A 17,024-nucleotide genomic window follows, 5' to 3' on the forward strand; every position below is an offset into this window, starting at 1 on the left:
ACCTGTAAGATTAAATCACGCATTAGTACTTACTTACCTGCACTCTTTCTAACACGGGGTCATTTTCTCCAAATCCAGGTCGAGGCAAGAACCGCAGACAAAGCATATTCTGAGGAATAGAATCAAAGTGGTGTCCATGAAGAGATCGGCAGAACAAAATCATTATGAAGGAAAAAGCATCCAAAACATGCATGCACACATCCATTCATACACACGGCAATTCATTACAGTCTGGACTTCAGAAAACAGACTGAATGGAAGTAAATCATAACACGAGATGGATAAAAGTGTAACCAAGCCTCAATCAAATCTCTTTCAAACCTAAAAACCATGCTGATCTTGAAGCTCAGAGCTAGGATGCTCTATGGAAAGGCATTTAAAGTGTGTCTAGATTCTTCTCTTTCTGGAGACGTAGATCTGAACACCTGAAAGTTCTAGTTGATTTAGTATTTTCATTCGTGTGCGTGTAACATGGTAGCTTCATGTACTTTTCCCACTGAGTTCAATTTCCTTCATTTCAGTTTGAGGTTTGACTTGTTTTGCCACACGTGTTTAATGAGTCACTGCACATTACGATTTATTTCACAAACATTCATTCAGTACTATAACATTTAGTAGTGTTGATTTTGAAGCATTAAAAATCATAAATATTTGAGCCATTGAATAGAGAATTACTTGAATTATGTCATGATACCATTGAACTTCAGCTACTAAAGGTGCTGTAAGCGATTTTAACTGTTTTGAAAGCAAAATGGACGATAACTATAAGCCAATCAGAATCCACCCTGCTTTAAAGAGTTCGAGCATTTAAAACAGCAGATGACAAAACTGGTGTGAACGGGTCTTTAGACCGCCCGTTTTTGATTGGCTAGAAAAGAGCTGTGGTACTCCAAAAGAAAATCGCTTACATCATCTTTTAACTAGTTACTAATTTATGAAATCATCAAGAGGTGCCTTTTGCAGACCATAAGAGATGATGGGGTCCAATTTTCGAAAAATCATCTACTTAAATTTTCTCAAGGATCTTGCTCCTTTCAAGTAATTGCACATGCAGATATTAGTTTTGCCATTTAGGCTAATTGCTACTCCACATTTGCACATGGCATACAAGTGTCCTGGAATTGAAACCTAATGTTGTTCACCTTCTCCTACTGTATCTTGTAGTTTTTTTTAAATTAGCGCACTATGACTCTTTATTGTAAATGGCACTGAGCACATGCTAGTGGACAGAAATGAAAAGCTTGATCATTTAAAGGCCACCCGGGAACAGAAATATTGAGAATGACTGACAAGGAAAAAATTCTAATTACTTATGATGATTTAATTTAACATCACTGCAGCGGTGGGACTAATTTATGTGTTTTGTGGTAAATGAAAATATTTTAAATACTCTATTGAAAAGAATTAATATATATAAATATATGTATTTTGACAAGTGTTTTCTTTATTCTCAGTGAAAAAAAAAAAAAACTACGGTATTAAATGATCTTAGATGATGTCTAAATGTTTTATAAAAGATTTAGATTTTTGTATGAAATGTGATATTAAATATTTTGTGTGATTTGTCTATTCTATTATGATATTCTGAAGCTGAATGTATTGTGACTGCAAAAATGCCAAAAGTAATTAAATAATAACTAAATAAATTATGAAGTTGAGTTGAACTATGGGAGTGACTCTCGTCTCAAACAATAGTCTTATTGTCTTGCATCATTGGTGCCGTTTGTCATTAGTAGCCTACACTTCACAAAGTAAACTTAAAATAGGATTTGGTCTAAGCAACATATAAGTGATTACTGTCACTTGGAAAACCAGATAAACCTGTGTATAAATTAGAGTGGGTTTGTGTTCATAGCTGTAACAAAAGACATAACCTATTAGAACTCGTCGGACCTGTCAGATATATTCGGTACGCTGGATGTGAAAATATAAAACAGAAAAGAGTCAAAATACAAAAGACGCCTCAAGCAACCATGCGTGATTTCTTACCTTCAATTGTATTTTGGCTTTTAGTTTTATGAGGAATTCTGTGGGAGGATCAAACTGTTGGGACACACACCTGTTGCACTGAAATCTTTGGATGTTTGAATCTTTTTAGTGAATCGTTTTGTTTTAGTGAATCGGTTCGCTTGAGTTACTAGTCGATAGTGTTATTTTGGGCACAACCACTGATCTCTTCCCGACAGTGATGGAATCATTTTAGCTAATCGATTCGCTTTAATTGGACCAGTTTTTATTTGATAGGGACAAAGCATGTTAATGAACATTTGCGCAAAATACACAATGTAAACAAGCCGGATTATAGCAGAATTGCTAATTTACGTCCGCACTCAGTAGGCTAGCGCTTCCTGAATAATTAAATATTTAGTCAAATACTGTGTGTGAATATTGGTAATAGCCTGCTGTCTCAAATGTTGCTGGGAATCCGATGTGTTTTGTTGATTTTAATTTATGTCTAAAGCAGGCTCCACAATATCATAATTTCCAAAGGATTTTCTTTGACTCATAAAAAAACAAAAACATATAAAACACCAACACACTTGAAGCAAAACGTTACTAAAATGTTTGACCAACGCGTCTCCACTAAGGAGTCGGTTTAACCGAATCTTTCAAAAGAACCGATTTCAATGAATAACTCGTTCGCGAATCGGTTAAGCATCACTCCGCGTTCACTCTGAACACGCGACTCTCAATCAAGTTTTCTCATCCCTATGGTGAACTGCGCTGTGTCAATGCTGAAGAAACACCTCAGAAACTTTCTCCAGTATGAAGCATCTGCTTAATGAACGTATCTGGGCTTTGTTCCGCAGTAACTGGCAGCATACTTTCACATACTGGATTGTGTTCTTCAGTTTTGGGCTCTGTGTCGCTTTTTTGGGTCCGACCATTCTGGACCTGAGATGTCAGACACAGTCCACCCTACAGGAGATCACTCTGGTCTTCTTCTCACAACAGTTTTTCCTCTTTATTGGAAGCACCATTGGTGGTTTCTTCAGTAAAACGTGAGTATTTTGAGGAAAACAGCTGTTTTTTGCAATAGATTTATATTTGATTTATTTCATTCTTGAGTGGTTGACATGTCAAACTGCAGTTTTAAATGTCCCAATTCTTCATGACCTTAATGGAATATAGAAAATGTAGGCTACTTATAAAATTCCAAATAATTTTAAATCAGAAAAAAAGAAATTGTGACCCCCTAAAGAGATACACTTTCTGGCATAAACATATATTTTAACCATTATGTCAACTTCCCTTAAATAACATTGTATTTACATATGTGGGTTTTAAAGTTTTAAGAAAAGTATTTACTAGCATACTTCCTCAAAATAAAGAGGAACTGAAAAAGATCTGTCTATTTTTTTATTTTTTTATTTACAATTTTAGCCTATGCTGGAAATTGTTTTTATTATGGCTGATAATTTACTGTATAATGGCTGAAATAAAAAAACCATACTGCTTTGTGTGTATTGTAATCTGGATTCCACAAAAGCATTTTTGTAGCCTGGGACTTATTCATGCCACTTTTGGTGTGAAAAGGCCTTTACAAGTTTTTCTGTTGTTGTTGTTAAAAAACAAACAAGCAAGTCCAGCCCAGGTGAGAAAAAGCAACGCAAAAGTAATGTAACACATTACTTTCCATAAAAAGTAACTAAGAAACACAATTAGTTACTTTTTCAGGGAGTAATGTTATAATATTATATTATAAAAATATTATAATGCATTACTTTTAAAAGGAACTTTCCCCAACACTGTGTTTCTCTATTGGTAATACATATACTTTGCATAAGATTTGTTTAAAAAAAGTACAGTATACATGTTTTACTTCCCCTAGACTTCCCCTAGACTTCTTTGACATTTCTGATATGGTTGTCTTGAATGTTAAACTTGTAATGTGAGATGTTTTGTTCATCATGTATCTTTTTCACTTCCTCATGTGACAAGGAATTTAAATGTGTCCTACCCATATGTAGCCTAAATATGATAGTAAACTATTGTTGGCAGCCTTTATCATCGTTACAGATATCAATATCACATTTTTTTGGGACTGCTCAGTTTCTAACCCGTCCATGGCCTCGGTCTGTAGTGGTCATGTGCTCATTAAAGTCTTGCTTTCTCAGTTATCTGGGACTGGAGCCATAAAAACACGCGCTGGCCTGCTGTTGTTTTCCCTGATAGATAAAGAAATTCACTTTTGTGAAGTTTATTTTTGTAAGTGTTGCAAAAATGCTTTTCGCAGGAAAGGTTTGGAACAATATTTGCTCTTTTAAAGTGACTTAATTTCACATTCAAGGAAGAACTGAGTAGGTTTTACAGCTATATGTACACACAAACATTTCCATGGCATAGTTAGCCTATATATTTGTTTACAGTTTGTTTTGTTGGTTACCCTACAGTTCTAACTAAGACTGTACCACGGAAATTGTCCACGTATTAACTTGAAAATAGGTAAAACCATGCAAATAGCAGCGAGCATGGCTGTAGTAATAGATAGTGCTCTCTTTCTCTTGCTTTAGTTGTGTTTTGACCCTTTAATTGCTTTTATTTGGAAACTTGGAGTCAGAGTAGTTGCAGAACCTATTTTTGTGGGGTTTTTTTTCATTACAGATAGTCATATTATACTTTATCTCTGTGGATTTGTGTATGGTTGATCTTTATCTCTTATTTTACAGTCCTGAATGTATTTAAATGTTTACTTTTGCCTGTTTTGCTTTATGGTAATACAGTTTGTGGCATCATGAAACTGGAAGAAAGTAAACTAGAGTCACGTACCCACTATCAATAGAAGCAGCATTTGATAAGCCATGTAAACAGAACTGAATTGGGCCAAGGTGAAAAAGACGTACTATTAAATGTATTAAAAATGTACTTGAGTTATACTTTAATGCATTTATAATACATTTAGCAGTACGTCTTTTTCACCTGACGCCTGACAGAACAACTTTTTTTTGTCAAAAGGCTCACCTGAGGGTGTTTCAGGCGGGATCTGTTTGAAACTTTACTTTATAACACATATATACACTTTACTACTAAACATGCTCAGTTTTTCCACTTTAAAAAGGTTTTAACCCTACAGAAATGCGTTTGCGTATTCTACATGCCACCCAACCCTGACTACTATTACTGTCGCCTTCTGATTAAAACACAATGTGTTATGTGTTTGTCTCAGGCTTGTGAGTTCTTTGTCAGCTTTGGCAGCGTCCACGCTCATCATCTCTGTGGTTTTTGCTGTCATCCCACTATGCCATAAGCTGCTCCTGTTGGCGTTTGCCATGGCGTTGTCTGGTCTTGCCATGGGCATCATTGACACCATATCGAACCTACAACTGGTCAAGATCTACCAGAAAGACTCCACTGTTTTTCTGCAGGTCAGTGTACTCAGTCAGACAATAGTATCTTGTCTGAAGTTTTGTGACACAAATCTTCCATTCACGTCTAAATGAATCCCTTACACGCAATGTACTCTGATCATTTGCTTTAAACAGAAAATGCTGTTGTTAGTTACTCACCCTAGAAAAACCTGTTTGACTTTTACAAAAGGAGAACTATAGGAGTTATTATGAAAATGCCAGAGATGCGCTTTCCAAAAGCATGTTGATCACTGAAAGCAATTTTGCTTGGTTTGTTTAGAAAAAAACATACTGTTACATATTAGGCCAGGGTTTGAACCCTTTCTTTCAAATTAAATAAACATGGAAACTTGAGACCTTGAGAAGAGGTCTGCATTTATTTGATCAAAACTACAGTAAAACTGTACAACAAACAAGTAAAACAAGAAAAGTTAGAAAGTTTAGCTTATTATATAGTTTAAAATATATTTTTAGAAATGACTATGTTAGTGCTGTCAAATCGATTAATCGTGATTAATCGCATCTAACATAAAAGTTTGTTTTATATGCATACACACACACACACAATTTGAGCTGATGTGTTTTTCATTCATCCCTCAAATGCCTTTTATGCTATGCTGTATCGGAAATGTCCCACTTCTGAAGTCGTGATTACAAGCTCGTCGCATTCAAGTGCTTTGTTGTCAGAAAGAATAGGAATCTTGGAGGACACCAAGTTTATTCTTGCTTATTTACTGGAAAAATCGTATTAAAGTCAAAATGATATTCAGCGTTCCATTCACTGACTACCATATAAACATTCACCCCGCTATCTAGATTAGATTCTGGTATTTCAGTCAAATACAGTCTATTTTCTCTGAGTATAAAACATACAATATACTTCAAATGGTTATATATAAATATGCACTACTTTAACGACGAGACAAGGCGATGTTGCAATTGTGGAAAAAACTAATAAAGAATAGCAGTCATAGCAGCAGTCGTTCTCCCCTTGGCCAATAGGATTCAGTCAGGCGCTCACAGAACCAGTTCATTCTCATTTCAAAGATTTCACCGACATTTAAAAAATTGGTACTGTAAACTACATTCTGTTCCAAGTAAAAAAGAAAAGAAAGCACGCCCTCAGTATACAAAAGGGTTAAAAATGCTTAACAATAAGAAATATTTAAGCAAACCCGTGTGACGTTGCTGTACCAGTTATATATGATTAGTAGATTTTTTTTTTTTTTTTGTAAAGGAAAAAACCATAATCGATCTCCTTTCACACACTGATTCTGATATTGAAACAATATGACACAGAAAGGCATGACTTAATGATTTTACCATGGTTAATGCCTGGTGTAGTTGGGTTCAAGTAGAGTGGTAAAATTACTCTAGTGCATATCCTTAGGGGTTTATTCTGTTTAAAACATATCAATATTAAAAAAACATCAGGGTTATTATTGTTAACTAAAGCTATCAAAACCATGCAAGTTAATTGAAATAAAGCTAAAATACAATTTGAAATAGAATAAAATAAAAAATATTAGGTGAAAAACTAAATGGAAATTAGTGTGTGTGTGTGTGTGTGTGTGTGTGTGTGTGTGTGTGTGTGTGTGTGTGTGTGTGTGTGTGTGTGTGTGTGTGTGTGTGTGTGTGTGTGTGTGAAAAAATACAAAGAAATAATAATATAAAGAAATAAAAAAAAATACATTAAACCTAAATATTAATATTACGAGAAAATATATACATTATTTTTTATTTTTTATCAAATATGGCATTAAAACTGAAAATAAAAAGCGAATTAAAAATATTAATAAAAACTAATAGAATATAAATAATGCTAAAATAACACTGGATAACACATCAATGTTCAATAAATAATATAATTTAATTTAATAACAGCTTTAAACACGCATCCAATCAGACTCTAGAACTGTGTTTTATAAAGTTGCTTTAAAAACTTTTGTGAGAATCTTGTGTCAGAAAACGAACATCCCTCTTTTGATTCTCCTGTTTATCTGGGTTGTCTCTGATCTCTTCCAGGCCCTTCACTTCTTTGTAGGTCTCGGGGCGTTAGTGAGTCCCCTCATCGCTGACCCCTTCCTGTCTGAGACCAGCTGCGTGATTGGGAACAGCAGTGTCAATGCAACATCATTAACTCATCTGAGGAACAGGCTCGCTGGCAGACATGTGCACAACGTGTCCAGTGTCCACCTCCACACCGAGGGAGAGGTGGTGACCAACGTTTCCTACGCCTTCTGGATCATGGCTATCATCAATGTAAGATCCATCTGTCTTGAGGTTTGAGTTTTTAAGAGTGGCGTGCCATCAGAACACTAGCTAATGGATTATCGTATGAATGGCGGCGTGATATTGAGGTTGTGTACGGTTAGTGTGCAGACTAAATGCTCATTCAGCTCTAATGTCAGAGGAAGAGCCAGCTGGGAGAGTATTTGAATAAAAGAAATGAACTAAGATTGTCACCTTGGCGACTGCACTCCATCAAACATGTCTGCATAAACACTGGCTATAATGTCTAATGACTAAACTAGATAAATAGTGATAGTATAACTGACGCACCTGGGCAATATAGACCTTATGAAGCCCCGCCCCCTCTTCAGCTTTGTGTTCTGTCTTCCGGTTTGCATTTCCACAGCATGTACAGTAAGATCTTACAGATTTATGAATGAACCGCTCGTTTTAAAATCTTCCCGGTCTACTGACATTTGTTATGATATGCGCTTCAAACATTACAATGCTCATGATAACTTTCGTTAACTCTACAATAAGTAAATCTACTTCGCTAGCTAATTACTGTCCGACAGAGATGACATAGAAATATATATATATATATATATACACAGTGCGTGCAGAATTATTAGGCACGCTGATTTTCTGATCATATTTTATTTCCAGGAATATTTTGCCAATTCCAAACCAAAATTAATCTTAATAACTACTATTAATTTTGTATTTAATCATTTATAAGTGATATATAATTGTTCATGAAGGCTGGAAATGAAAAATGTCTTATTTTCAGGCAAGTTTTCTATTACAGATAAAATAAGCCAAAAAAGAGATTTAACAAAGACTGAAAAGTCAAAAATTATTAAATCCCCATGAGAAGAATGCAATATTAAAGATTGCAGTTAAGGCATGACCATTGGACAGTGAAATGCTCATTGGGTCAGACAAATACAGGTGGAGAAGAAAAGACACATGTTAACTGCAAAAGAATGAAGAATTATGGTGAAGAATTAAGTGTGAAACCATCAGGAACCCTTTAGTTTCCAGCGCCACCATTTTCCAGAGCTGCAGCCTTACCTGGAGTCTCCAGAAGTGCAAGGTGTCAGGATCTCATAGACTTGGGTTAGGTAAAGAATCCTAAAAAATGACCCCGTTAATAAGAATCACAAGCTGAAGTGTTGTAAAATACATGAAGACTGTTTTTTTATAGGCTTTATAGACAGACAGATTGAGAGTGACTCTTGAAGGACCAGCTCCAGATCCTCTTCTACCACTGCTTGAAGAATTCATCTTCTAGAATACGTTTTAATACGTTTTTGGAGTTTATTTTTAGTCCATCTGCTACCCTGAAGTCCGTTTTGCAGAGATGGACTAAAAATGATCTCCCAAAACGTATTAAAACGTATTCTAGAAGATGAAGGTGAAGAACACCTGTTCAAAAGAACGATTCCATAATGAATCAGAAATCCCTAACTGTTCCCGTCTTTATACTCTGCCTTGTCTTCGTGTAGCTCCCAGTACCCGTCGCAATATTCATCCTGATGTATTATGAGCGGTTGTTCGCATGCGGATCGGACCCCAGTCGACGTTTACTAGATGGAGACGTGCTAGCGCTGAAAACCTGGGGAACCACAGGTCTGACAGAAGACGCTGGACATCAGAAAGAGTCTTCCAGAAGTAAGCACTCCTGCACCACTGACGTTGATGAAATAATTACCGTGTTGGATCAGACATGAACGCGATCGAAAGTGCATGAAGTCAGAAACATGCCGTTAGATGTTCATAACAGCCAGAAAGGATGTTGTTGTAATCTTCCCGCTCTTCTGTCTGTCTCTACAGGCCATACAGGCTTGTTCAGCTGCTGTCTCCTTGGCAACGCGAACAGCTTTCCTCCGTCTTTCTTTTGGATCCATGTCCTCGGGGGTCTGGTGCTCTTCTTTTCTGACGGTATAGTGGTAAGCAGGATTAGCACTTCACAGCCGTTTCAGCTCTGTAATTTAAGAGCATTTGCTTAATTACTTGAACTCATGTATTATTGAATGTCTCGCTCCTCAGGGCTCATACACAGGCTTCGTGTACAGCTACGCAGTGGCGCCCCCTATGGATCTACCTCACAAGACCGCCGGGTACTTGACCTGCGTCTTCTGGGCGGCGATTACCGTCGGCCGCCTGTCCGCCATACCTCTGTCTTACCACTTTAAACCCATCCGAATGCTCATCGTCAATCAGGTGTGTGCATTTCCATGGGAATTATTTGATCAAATGTGGAAAACGTTGTTGCTAAGTCACTTATAATTGTAAGACACGTGGTATATAAACTAGCGTCCAAAAGTTTGGGGTCAGTAATATTTTTTATGGGGGGGGGGGAGAGAATTTTTTTGAGAATTAAAAAAAAGTCTCTAATTCGCACCAAAACCGCTTTTGTTTCATCAAAAATACACTAAACCTGTGATCTTTTGAAATATTATTACAAATTAGAATAACAATTTTCTGTTTGAATATATTTATTCCTGTGATCAAAGCTGAATTTTCAGCATCATTCCTCCAGTCTTCAGTGTCACATGATCCTTCAGAAATCATTCTAATATTCTGCTAAAAAACATTTATTATTATCTTATATTATTATTATCATTATTATTAAATGTCACTTTTGATCAATTTAATGCGTCCTTGCTGAATAAAAGTATTCATTTCTTTAAAATCTTACTTACTCCAGACTTTTGAAAAGTAGTAAATCACGGTTTCCGTGTAAATATTAAGCATCAAAATTCTCAACATTGATATTAATCAGAAATGTTTCTCGAGCAGCAAATCATCATATTAGAATGATTTCTGAAGGATCATGTGACACTGAAGACTGGAGTAATGATGCTGAAAATTCAGCTTTGCATCACAGGAATAAATTACATTTAACTATATATTGACATAGAAAAAACAATATTACTGTTTTTACTGTATTTTTGATCAAATGAATACAGCCTTGGTGAGCAGAATATAACTTTTTTTCAAAACTTTTGCCCAATGGTGAAAGTGAACTTGTGAAAATGAACAGAAATAAACTAATATGCTCATAGTAAATGAATAAAAAATATAAAATTTTAATGTAATATAAAGAATGTTACTTATTTATTATTTTAAGTAAGTATTATGATTATTATTATTTATTTATTTGAATCTTTTGGCAGTTTTGATCATCAGTACACAGTATCATAATGAATGCGTTGTAGAAATGTAATGGAAATTTCCAAGTTCACTCTTATGTGACGACCTGTGAAACTTGTCTGATTTGGCAACGGTAACCAAGAGGAGGCGGAGCTTAGCGAAACATCATTTATCAGTCCACTGCAATCTCTCCTTAGTCACTTCACAGACTCTTGTTAAATCCAGTGGACTATAAAAGTGGTTTACACTATCAAAAAAAAAAAAGGTGTGTCACTCACGATGCACCAAGGGAAACCAAACATCCTTATTCTGCATCCTGCTCTGCCCCGTCCAGTTGGGACATTGTTAATCTGGTCCTTTGTCATGTCACGCTTTTATTTGCGCCAAAAGTTTATGACAGCGGGCCGTTTAATTTCCGTTCCTCGGCAGATAAAGCAGGGGTGTTCACCTCAAACAATAAAGGCTTTGTTGCTGGAGCGCGTCCAAATGCAAATCCTCTCCCTTGTGTTCTGTCGTAGGTGGGTGTGATAGTCACACTTCTTCTGCTGCTGATCTTCTACAACAGCAGTGTGTTCCTCTTCATCGGCACCTGCGGTCTCGGCCTGTCTATAAGCAGTATTTTCCCCTGCATGCTAGCGCTCACCGAAGACATCCTGGAGTACAAAGGTACTGCGACAGATGGACCGCCGCTGTCTCCGGCAATGTTAAATCGCCTTCTTTTCTACGGCTTTCATTGATTTGACTGTAGCCATTGGTGGTTGTGCAGTATTTACTCAAGGTTTACTGCCGAGACGAAGGCAACAGGAGCCGCCCTGTTTAATTCTTCGCTGTTGGCCTTTGGCTTTATTGGAAGGTTCGGCCTGACAGGTCTTGTGTCTTACAGCGGAGACGATCCTTTTTAAACCCAGCGGTCAAAGCTTCTGGGAGGAATTATTTCGAAATAAATGGCTAATTACCGAGCGCTCTCTGTACGCTGCAACTTTGGGGGTTTGGTTAGGGTAGAGTGATTAAAAGTATCATTAAAAATATCCTGCAGATCTGGACCTGAAATGAACGGTTGCAGCTGTCGCAGATGTTAAACATGCATATGAATCCAAAGATGAGATGAACCACTTGAAGCAAAATAAATGGGAGAAATCCCATCGCTGCTTTGAGCTAAAAGAGCCAGTCAGTTTTTTTGATAGAGACATCATCAGTGGGTTAAAGGGTTAGTTCAACCAAAAATGAAAATTCTGTCATTAATTACTCACCCTCATGTTGTTCCAACCCCGTAAGACCTTCGTTCATCTTCGGAACACAAATTAAGATATTTTTGATGAAATCTGAGAGCTGGCTCACTCCTCCATAGGCTTCTATGTGACTGAAACTTGCTGGCCCAGAAAATGTATTAAAAACATTGTTAATATAGTCCAAGTGACTCCAGTGGCTCAATCTTAAGTTTATAAAGCGACGAGAATACTTTTTGTGCGCAAAAACAAACAAAAATAGCGACTTTATTCCACTATTCATTTCCTTCTCTCTGGGCCTCGAGTCTTTTCACGAAGTGTTTTTGCGCAGCACGTCTGTGTTGCACGTCACCACGTAGACTCACTATTAGCCGACGCTGGTCATGTGTGTGATGCGTGTGACGAACAACACAGACGCGCTGCGCAAAAACACTACGTGAAAAGACTCGAGGCCAAAGAGTATTATTATATAATACAAAAAGTATTCTCGCCGCTTTATAAACTTAAGATTGAGCCACTGGAGTCACTTGGACTATATTAACGATCTCTTTAATACATTTTCTGGGCCAGCAAGTTACAGTGTCTTAGAAGTCTATGGAGGAGTGAGCCAGCTCTCAGATTTCATGAAAAATATCTTAATTTGTGTTCCGAAGATGAACGAAGGTCTTACGGGGTTGGAACAACACGAGGGGGAGTAATTACTGACAGAATTTTCATTTTTGGGTGAACTAACCCTTTAAATGGACCTGCCTTAAAAATGCAGTGTGAGTTTGCGGAGGGCTGCACGATTAAACGAAATAAAACCGAAAGTGCGATATTGCAATAATCAAATTACATTTAGTAAATGTACTGCGTGTTTGACTTTGAAGGTTATTTTGGGTTAATCTTATAATGTGCATTTGGGAACGCAATATGCGCCAAACCATTTTTTCAAGCTTGTGAGCGAAAGAGAAGCTTTAATGTTTGCGGTTGCTTGATCGTTTAACGTTTGAAAATGAAGAAATTAAGACAGCCATAGTATTGTAATTGTACAGTTGTACTGTAAAATACAATTATCATCATATATTACTTTTCTTAAATGCTCGATTTTATTTTACAGTAAAAAATAAATATATATATACACACATATACACAGTGGGTACGGAAAGTATTCAGACCCCCTTAAATTTTTCACTCTGTTATATTGCAGCCATTTGCTAAAATAATTTAAGTTCTTTTTTTTTTTCATTTTTACACACAGAACCCCATATTGACAGAAAAACACAGAATTGTTGACATTTTTGCACATTTATTAAAAAAGAAAAACTGAAATATCACACATATATATATATATATATAATAATAAAAAATTGGGGGGGGGGGGGGTAAATATTATTACAATTATTATTATTTTTCTTAGTAATTTTCATATCACAAAATCCTCTGCCAAATTGTGCATATCTACATACAAGTACCTTTTTTTTTAAATCGCATTTTAAATCACAATCGGAATTTTTTTTTAGAAAAATACCATTTGGGTTTTTCCCCAACTCGCATGCTGTTAACTCGCAAGTTAACGTCATTAGCTGAAGTTTTGTACAATTGTCATTACATTTCATTGGCAACAATCTTTTTGAAGTATTTTTATACTTATTGCCAGATGAAAATCCAAGTTGACTGTTGTGTGTCATCCTCAGGTTGTGCCACCGCGGTCCTGGTGACCAGCGCAGGGATGGGAGAGATGGTACTCCAGGTGCTCGTGGGTTCGGTAGGTCCGACTTGCATTGCATTGGGAATGCAGTGTCGGAATGTCGTGATGTAATCGTACTGATTTGAGTCTCGTTCCTCCCTCAGGTGATGCACAATCAAGGCAGCTTCAGCTTCCTGTTGTGCGGAATGATCTTCGGCTGCCTGGGATTCGTATCCTTCGTTTTGCTGTTCTTCGTCCAGCAAAGTCACAAAAACGTCACGGAAGGTGCGCTGACTCTCTGAACGCACATAGTCGCTCATAATGCATTTCTAATGCATTTAGTGCAGGGGTGTCAAACTCATTTTAGGTCGAGAAAAACATAACATATATAATAATGATAATAATATAGAACCTTTTTTAAAACCTAATACACTGAAAATGAGCCTACATTATTATTAACCATACAAACTACAAATTAATAAAACACACTGCTCCGTGAAAACTGTTTTTTAATTATTATTATTATTATCATTATTATTATTTTTTTATTAGGAATGATTTTTCATGGATTATTCCGATTTTTTTTATAAGCAAATTGGCCAATTCTGATATCGGTTGCAAATTTCTTTAAGTACATTTATTTGTTGTTTATTTGCTCTATAATATCTGTAGCCATTTGAAATGAGGTAACCACTTAATTCAATCAAGATCCAAACAAAGATGTTACACATGTAGCAAATTGTTTAAATTAGATTGTATAATTTCAAGATTTAAAGCAAAAAACAGAATGGTCTGACTTTTGTTCTGTGAAATTAAATTATGCTATAATTATGCTAGAAGAGACCTGCACAAAAACAGCAGACAGACTGAATGAAACTGCAACTTCACTCTCTGTCAGTAGGTGGCGCTTATGGAACAGCAGCAATATCGCGTTTCCTTGTTCATTGCTGTCCACAAAGCAGCGCTGCGTCTATAAACACCACTTTATATGGAGGTGAAGACAGTTCCCTTTCATAGATACATTCATATAGACCCCTACTTCAATATTTATATATATTTTTTCCTATATTTCACAAACTGAGATTTCTGTGCCTGGTACAGTTTTTGCTCTGCTGTGTTGTCCTGTTTGCATCCGTCTTCAGCGTCTCCCCACTGTTGACATCCTGTTTACAGACTTATGATGTAATATTCATTAATATTAATATTAAGATGTAATGTTCCCACACAAATTACATTTTGGGAAAAGATTGCAAAGCAGTTTGTGTGCAAGTCTGTAATAGAGATCGGCCAAAATAAAACTTAAAACCATTCAGATTTATGGCCGGTCGACTGGTGCGTCTCTGTTTTTATGCATTGTTCAAATCATTCCCCGGGCTGTAAGTTTGACACCCCTGATTTAGCGGATACTTTTAATCAAAGCAGCTTACTTGTGTCGAAGCTATGACCTTGGCGTTGAGGGTGCCATGTTGAATAAAAATAGTGTTGTCCTGTGAGCTAAAACCAGTACTGTTTGGTCTAAGGCAGTGGTTCCCAAACCTGTCCTGAAGGACCCCCAACACTGCACGTTTTCTTTGTCTCCCTAATCAAACACACCTGATTCAACTCATCAGCTCATTAACCCATGTGATAATGAGCTGATGAGTTGAATCAGGTGTGTTTGATTAGGGAGACAAAGAAAACGTGCAGTGTTGGGGGTACTCCAGGACAGGTTTGGGAACCACTGGTCTAAGGAATGGCAAGTTCGGTCATGGAGGGCCACTAATCGAACTAACCAATCGAACACACCTGAACCAGAGTGAACTAGAAAACTACAGACAGGTGAGTTTCATCAGGGTTAGCTGGACAGTGGCCCTCCAGGACCGAAGTTGCCCATCCCTGGTTTGGCTTATCAGATAACACTTCTCATCATTCATCTGTGAGACGCAGAGGTCACTTTCTAACGCATTTTCTCGATTATTTTACAGCTTTCCCCGATAACTCCTATACGGAAAGACTTGAGCAAAATGGGATCAAGACCTGTTCTGCTGCGGTGCCGAACTCATGGGACATGTCAAAGCGGAAAGAACCCATCGATCCTTAACAACGGAGAAGCTGGATGAAAGTAATGACCGGGGCAAAGGGGCAATAGTGTCGTTGACTCAGGGACATTCCCATCGATAATGGGACAGGATCAAACATATCCTACAGTCATGAAAATCATTGATTTCACAGCTAACAAAACCAACATGGAGTGTTAAGAGATCTTGAACCAAAGGTTTATTTTTGTATTTAAATGTTTTTGATGAATGAATGTACAAATGTAATAATCTAATCATACTTGATGGCTGCAATGTCATGTTATGTGCAATACAAAAACTTTTCTAACAAGAAATGGTTTCGTGTTTATTGTCAGCCAATCAGCAATTGAATATAGCTGGTGCTTGAAGAAGATGGGTTCTTATTGGATCAAAGTAACGTATTTGCAATGTAAAGGCCCTACAATGTTTTCCTTTAAAGCAACTCCATGATTCTGAATAATTTGGGTGGATTGCATTAATTTTGTTCTTCGTAACCTCATTCAAATCCTACTGACGCTCCGTCTAATGCACAGATCAGTTGCCAAATCAGTCGATCAGTTCTCTGCCAAAGCCGATGCGCTCGTAACACGTTTGTGGTGAAGAGCTAAAGGTCAAAAAAGGACATCCTACTGTCTTCCTGGAAAAGTTTCCTGGTATTGTGTTGTGTGGCTTCAGGTCCGACGGTCCCTCTAAAGCCAGTGACCTCAGCGTTCAGGTGGGCGAGCCTGATTGTGAGAGGTTGATGTGTCAGCGGATTTCTCTTGGCCTGGGTAAAACTGTATTTGTTTTTTCTGGTTTACGCAGGTGTCAAACATGCTAACGTTAACACAATTGCTGCATAAATGAGGTCAGCCTTCTGCAGCTGTATTTGATGAAGACACAGGCCAAAAAAAAGTTATACATTTTTGTTTTGTTTTTTATAGAAATCTTGCTTCCCTTCCAACATCCACAGATTAGTACAACAGGTACGCCAATGAACATATATTTGTAAACATTTGAGCTGGTAGAGAGAGATGATCTGAAAATACATTTGCACAAAAATATTGAAAACATTTGGTGTCAATATTGTACCATTACAGTTAAATGTCACACTTTTGATTATAACATCATCCTTTTTTTTTCTTTTTTTCACATAGTTTTGCTCATGATGTTCAAAATACAGTGCAGACATGACATTTAGAGGATGAGAAAATCTGATTCTGTTACAGGGCAGTGTCTTAAAGTTTAGCATCGGCACTTTCCATGAATAGGGTATAAAATAGGAATCTAAAAGTTTTTCTGCAGAAAAAGTTTGTCCACCTCAGAAGGATATTTAAGATATTAAACACATTAT

At 36.9% G+C, this 17,024-nt stretch overlaps 2 protein-coding genes across 3 annotated transcripts in view; both read left to right on the forward strand.

Moving 5' to 3' along the window:
• cdk18 (cyclin dependent kinase 18) overlaps positions 1–1,264 on the forward strand; it is a 54,797-nt gene extending 53,533 nt beyond the window's left edge. Inside the window, exon 16 of one of the 2 annotated variants that reach the window (XM_084396028.1) lies at positions 79–1,264. In XM_084396028.1, the coding sequence (XP_084252154.1) occupies positions 79–113 (35 nt within the window). In that variant the 3' untranslated portion in view covers positions 114–1,264. The remainder of the gene's footprint in view (positions 1–78) is intronic. The other variant, XM_084396029.1, reaches the window with a different exon arrangement.
• A 1,374-nt stretch (positions 1,265–2,638) lies between these two features.
• mfsd4aa (major facilitator superfamily domain containing 4Aa) lies at positions 2,639–15,854 on the forward strand. The gene is made up of 10 exons (XM_084394929.1): positions 2,639–3,002; positions 5,168–5,366; positions 7,374–7,610; positions 9,089–9,254; positions 9,417–9,532; positions 9,633–9,806; positions 11,258–11,405; positions 13,642–13,712; positions 13,799–13,919; positions 15,599–15,854. The coding sequence occupies exons 1-10, from the start codon at positions 2,767–2,769 to the stop codon at positions 15,712–15,714; spliced, it is 1,584 nt and encodes a 527-aa protein (XP_084251055.1). The 5' UTR covers positions 2,639–2,766; the 3' UTR covers positions 15,715–15,854.
• The last annotated feature ends 1,170 nt before the right edge of the window (positions 15,855–17,024 follow it).

The sequence above is a fragment of the Rutilus rutilus genome (assembly GCF_951802725.1).
Source record: "Rutilus rutilus genome assembly, chromosome: 22".
NCBI lineage: Eukaryota > Metazoa > Chordata > Actinopteri > Cypriniformes > Leuciscidae > Rutilus > Rutilus rutilus.

What these genes read in the sequence shown, in the direction of transcription:
- mfsd4aa (XM_084394929.1), top strand. Translation starts at nt 2,767, where the DNA reads ATGAAGCATCTGCTTAATGAACGTATCTGGGCTTTGTTCCGCAGTAAC. An exon ending in TCTTTTCTGACGGTATAGTG is followed by an intron (nt 9,533 to 9,632) that starts GTAAGCAGGATT and finishes CTCGCTCCTCAG; the next exon opens with GGCTCATACACAGGCTTCGT. An exon ending in TCACAAAAACGTCACGGAAG is followed by an intron (nt 13,920 to 15,598) that starts GTGCGCTGACTC and finishes ATTATTTTACAG; the next exon opens with CTTTCCCCGATAACTCCTAT.